Below are 5,330 nucleotides of genomic sequence, written 5' to 3' on the forward strand. Positions count from 1 at the left end.
CGATCAGCTAAGAGATGGCATCTCCCGTCAGATCCAAATTAACCTTTCCAACACCCAACCCTAACCCCACCAGCCTCACACCACCAAATAGCAGCCAACCTCCATCACATGCAGCAGCGGCAGTAGGAAACCCTAGCGCCATTGATCGGACCCATGGAAGACACGACGACGCACTCACCGGCGATGGGTTGGTGGATCCAGGCGACACTATTCACTAAGGCAGTGGACGACACTCGGATCCAGGGAAGGAGAAGACAGATTTCAATCACAGGGCATCCAACTTTACTCCGACCTTGTCCTGACCCTACGCGCCTGTCCGACAGGCACTGCAGGCTAATTCGACACCGACGGGACAAGCGCGTGGAGAACGCGTCGTCCCCAAGTGCGTGTGCCAGCGCCTGGGCACCACGCGCCGCCGCTGAAATCCTTATGTCGGGTCCCTCACTTTGCTCCAAGGCCATTTTGAGCATCGATTCCATCATCAACTGCCTGTTTGAACAAAAATCATGGAATACGGTCTTATGCAACTAATGATATGTTTTTTAATTCACGCTTTAGAGTTGAGTCGAAGGAGTTTGTAGTGTCTGTTAACACTTCCGGCACTGTTAAGCTATCGAAATGGGGATTGAAGATATTTGATGCAATTTGCATGGGCCAATTTGGTGCCGTTTGGATGGTGAACATGGTGGATAAGTTGATGCAGGCCAATAAAAAGGAGGAGTTTGTTGCCAAGTTTAATGAGTCTTCCCGAGCTTTCTTGGCACAACAATGTGCAAACAGGAGTGGTAGGTTTCTGATAATAGCACAATATGGGGATCAGCGGAGAAAGGGAATTGTGATAGTGCCGGAAGGTGCGAATGGAGAGGGATGGGCATCGGTTTCACGAGTGTTCCAAGCAGTTATTGATTACTTCATTACCAGAGATAAGGTCAAGCGTCGAACAGAGGAAGAAAGGAACCGAAAAGGGATGACTTATGCCGGAGTCACAACAAACATCTGGGCATCGCAAAATGCCGACAAGCGAGCATTGGTACATAAGGGAAGTGATGATAATCAAAAATGTTATCCTAATACGGGAGGTGGGTCCATAGTGGAATCCAAAAAGATTTATTGCCATGAGTGTGGAATGAAATTGGATAAGTCTTTTGCCTATGGTAATCATGTAGCTATTTTGGACTCCAAGGAGCAATCGTTGACACGGGCACAAACTAAGGATAAGCAGGTGGTGGTTAAGCCCAGTGGCGAGTCTCAACAGCGGACTGAAGTGGTGACTTCCTCTGGTGACGGAGATTGGGTAGACATGGAAGGAACAGATAGGGACCCAGTGGTCGAGACATATTGAGAGACGGAATCTTGGGCTAAAAAAGGAGACCCGGTTGTGGATTCTGAGATATTGGAAGCGACAAGGTCGTTGCCGGATCGTGAGCAATATATCGGAACTATATTGGCAAAAAATTTAGCTTCGGCAATTGAGGCTCAGCAAGGGAGGACCGGCTCAGCAACCACGGTAGTGAATACCTACTGTAGGAGACATCCTAAGTCCCCGAAAGAAGGGAATCTTAGGAATGAAAATGCTTTGGTGGTGTGGGTAGATGGAGCTAAGAAGGGGGTAACAAACATGGAGGTACATGGGGAGGATGAGGTTGGACACTACTATGATCTTATTTTTGCTAGAGATGTAGCGAAAGCTAGTGCACTTGACGTCAGACCTCCACCGTCAAATTGGGTTCTAAAGAAAATTCTGGATTTTAGCAAGATGGTAGGTGTATCCTGTAATGGTATGAAAATAAGCTCATGCAATTATTTGAGAAGTTGGAGGCTAATAGGGGACAAGAGATGGGTAGATCAGGATGTAAGACAAGAAGAAAGAGTGATCGTGAGCTTAAACGGCTCGAATGTTCAATTAATTACGACGTCCAAGGTTGTGAATCAAGGAAAGGTTTGATGGGGTGGGATGACAGAGTGTTAAAATGACTCCAAAAATTATTAGTTGGAACATAAGGGGCTTAATGAAGCTGGAAAAACGTTAGGGGTTCGGAATCTACTAAGGGGATGGAAGGCTCATCTTCTATGTTTACAAGAAACAAAGTTGGAGATCGTTTCGAGGGAGGTTGTGAATAGCATATGGGACAGCATGTGGGGTATCAGTTTGTAGGGTCATCGGGGGCTTCAAGAGGAATGCTAGTAATGTGGGACACCAGAGTGCTTAAGATGGAAGAGGTTAGTGAAGGGCTATTTTCTTTATCGCTCTCATTCAAAAATATCGAGGATAATTTCCACTGGATGTTTATAGGAGTCTACGGGCCTAATGTTGATGAGCATAGAGGTGAATTGTGGGATGAATTGACGGGGATGATGACGTGGTGGAATATTCCTACGTGTATTGGGGGAGACTTTAATGTGGTTAGGTTTCCTACTGAAAGGTTGAGTAGGGGGAGATTAACAGGGGCTATGGAGAACTTTTCAGACTTTATCAGGGAGAACATGTTGGTGGACCTGCCTTTGAGTGAAGGAGACTTTACTTGGTCATCGAATCGGGAACAACCTGTCCTATCCCGAATAGATCGATTTCTTGTATGTGGGGAGTGGGAGGCTAAGTACCCAGAAGTCACTCAAAGGAAATTGGGGCGATTGTATTCAGATCATTTCCCTATTGCATTGTCTGGGAATGTGAGACGTGGTTGAAGAAAGTCGTTTAGGTTTGAGAAAATGTGGCTTAAAGTAGAAGGTTTTGAAGAACAAGTACGAAATTGGTGGACATCATATAATTTCAGGAGATCTCCCAGTTACGTGTTGGATCGAAAATTGAAGGCCTTGAAAAGAGATCTAAAAAAGTGGAATGAGGAGGTAGTGGGGGACGTTAGCTATCGCAAAAATCTATGCCTATCACACATGGAAGAGTTGGATAGGAGGGAGGAGAGTCGATGATTGATAGGGGATGAGAGGATGAGACGAGGAGAATTAAGGGAAGAATTGGAGAGGTTGGTAGAGATGGAGAAGACTGCTTGGCGTCAGAAATAAAGGGTCAGATGGTTGAAAGAGGGAGACAAATGCACCCAATTTTTCCACAAGGTTGCTATTTCCAATAGGCGCAACAACTCTATCACTACGTTGGAGGTAGATGGATTTACTTATGAGGATCCACAGGATATCGGGACCCAGATGGTAAGATTTTAGAAGAATCTCTATCGGGAGCAGTTTCATTGGAGACGAGTTGGAGGGGCTACATTTTTCTACTATTACTGAGGAGGATGTCAATTAGTTAGAGAGACCATTTAAGGAGGATGAAATTAAAGAGGTGGTGTTCGGCATGAATGATGATAAGGCCCCAGGACCGGACGGATTCTCTTTCTCCTTCTATAAGGCCTTTTGAGAAGTGGTGCGATCGGACATCGTAGAGGTTATTACTTATTTTTTCCAGCGCAGAAGGTTCTTGAGAAGCGCCAATGCCACTTTTATTATGTTGATTCCTAAGAAACCGAGAACAACAGATATTAAGGACTTTCGTCCTATTAGCTTAGTAAGTGGGTTGTACAAGATTATTGCGAAGATTTTGGCAAATCGATTAAAAGAGGCATAGGGAAAAGTGGTGTCTAAGTTTGAGAATACCTTTATCAAACGGCGTCAGATCGTACATTCTGTACTTATAGCAAATGAATGTATTGACTCAAAATTACGCCTGCGAGTCCCAGGAATGCTATGTAAGCTTGACATTTAAAAGACTTATGATCATGTTAATTGGGGATTTCTCTTGTATATGCTTAGGCGATGTGGCTTCGGAGATAAGTGGTGTCATTGGATTCAGTTTTGTATATCTACAGTTTCTTTTTCGGTTATGATGAACGACACTCCGGAGGGTTATTTTCGTAGTAGCAGGGGATTGAGGCAAGGGGATCCTTTGTCTTCATTACTATTTGTCATTGTAATGGAGGCTTTCAGCATGATGCTTGAGAAAGCTGTGGGAGAAGGTTTGTTAAGGGGCTTTATGGTTGATCAGCTGCAAGTATCTCATTTGTTATTTGCAGACGATACATTGATCTTCTGTGATACAGATGTTCGGCAATTCAGGAACCTACGTCGTGTGCTCTTGTGCTTTAAAGCCGTATCTGAATTGAAAATAAATTTGGGAATATCTGAAGCTATCAAAGTGGGAGAGGCCGATAATGTGGAGGAGTTGGCTGCTATATTGGGTTGCAGGGTTGCAGAACTGCCTATGACGTATCTTGGTCTTCCTTTGGGAGCACGGTTTAAGAGTAAACATATTTGGAACAGTATTATAGAAAAGGTGGAGAGAAGGCTAGCAGGTTGGAAGCGTATGTATCTCTCAAAGGGCGGTCATCTTACTCTCATAAAGTCCACATTGTCGAATCTCGCTACCTATTTCTTGTCATTGTTTCCTATCCCTGTTGTAGTGGCAAAAAGGTTAGAGAGGATCCAAAGGGACTTTCTTTAAGGAGGTTTAGGGGAGGAGAGGAAATTACATTTGGTTAATTGGGGTGTAGTTTGTTCTCCCATAAGGTTGGGGGTCTTGGATTAAGGAGCATCGTACTGTCCAATAAGGCCTTGTTGGGCAAGTGGTTATGGCGATTCAGTGTGGAAAGTGAGAGTTTTTGGAGAGAAATAATAGGGGCAAAATATGGTGTCATGGAGGGAGGATGGTGCTCAGTCGAGAATCGCGATTCTTACGGGGTGAGCTTACGGCAATATATCCAGCGAGGGTGGAGCGATTTTCAGGATAGATTGACTTTTGTAGTGAAGCATGGTGCTACCATCAGATTTTGGGATGATTGTAGGTGTGGAGAACAACCGCTGAACGTGAAATTTCCCTCTTTATCTCTTATTGTGTTGACACCGTCTGCTACGGTGAGTGATGTCTTAGATATGCATAATGGGAGGATCAGTTGGAATATTGTTTTTGGCCGAGGATTACAGGACTGGGAATTGAACGATTATGCGCTATTTTTGACTTCTTTGTACGAGGTCCACATCAGGACAGGAGAGGCAGACTGTAGTAGGTAGAGATTGACATGGGATGGGATTTCCGCAGTTGGCACGTATTTTAGATCTTTATTGGGTCCTGTGCAGAGTTCATTCCCCTGAAAATTGGTGTGGAAATGTAAATTGCCTCCACGGGTTGCATTCTTACTTTGGACGGTGGTCAGGGGGTAGGTGTTAACGATGGATAATCTACGAACAAGAGGTTTTTATGTTACAGAGTGATGTTATATGTGTCGGAGGGACTGGGAGACGATTGATCACTTGTTTCTCCATTATGATGCTGCTCCTTTACTGTGGCACAATATTTTGGCATCACAACACATGGATTGGGT

At 44.5% G+C, this 5,330-nt stretch overlaps 1 protein-coding gene across 1 annotated transcript; it reads left to right on the plus strand.

Moving 5' to 3' along the window:
- Positions 1-3,838: 3,838 nt before the first annotated feature.
- On the plus strand, positions 3,839-4,453 carry LOC111392499. The gene has a single exon (XM_023017854.1). It carries the CDS (start codon positions 3,839-3,841, stop codon positions 4,451-4,453), a length of 615 nt encoding a protein of 204 aa, XP_022873622.1.
- Positions 4,454-5,330: the final 877 nt, after the last annotated feature.

This window comes from Olea europaea, unplaced genomic scaffold (genome assembly GCF_002742605.1).
Source record: "Olea europaea var. sylvestris unplaced genomic scaffold, O_europaea_v1 scaffold9351, whole genome shotgun sequence".
NCBI lineage: Eukaryota > Viridiplantae > Streptophyta > Magnoliopsida > Lamiales > Oleaceae > Olea > Olea europaea.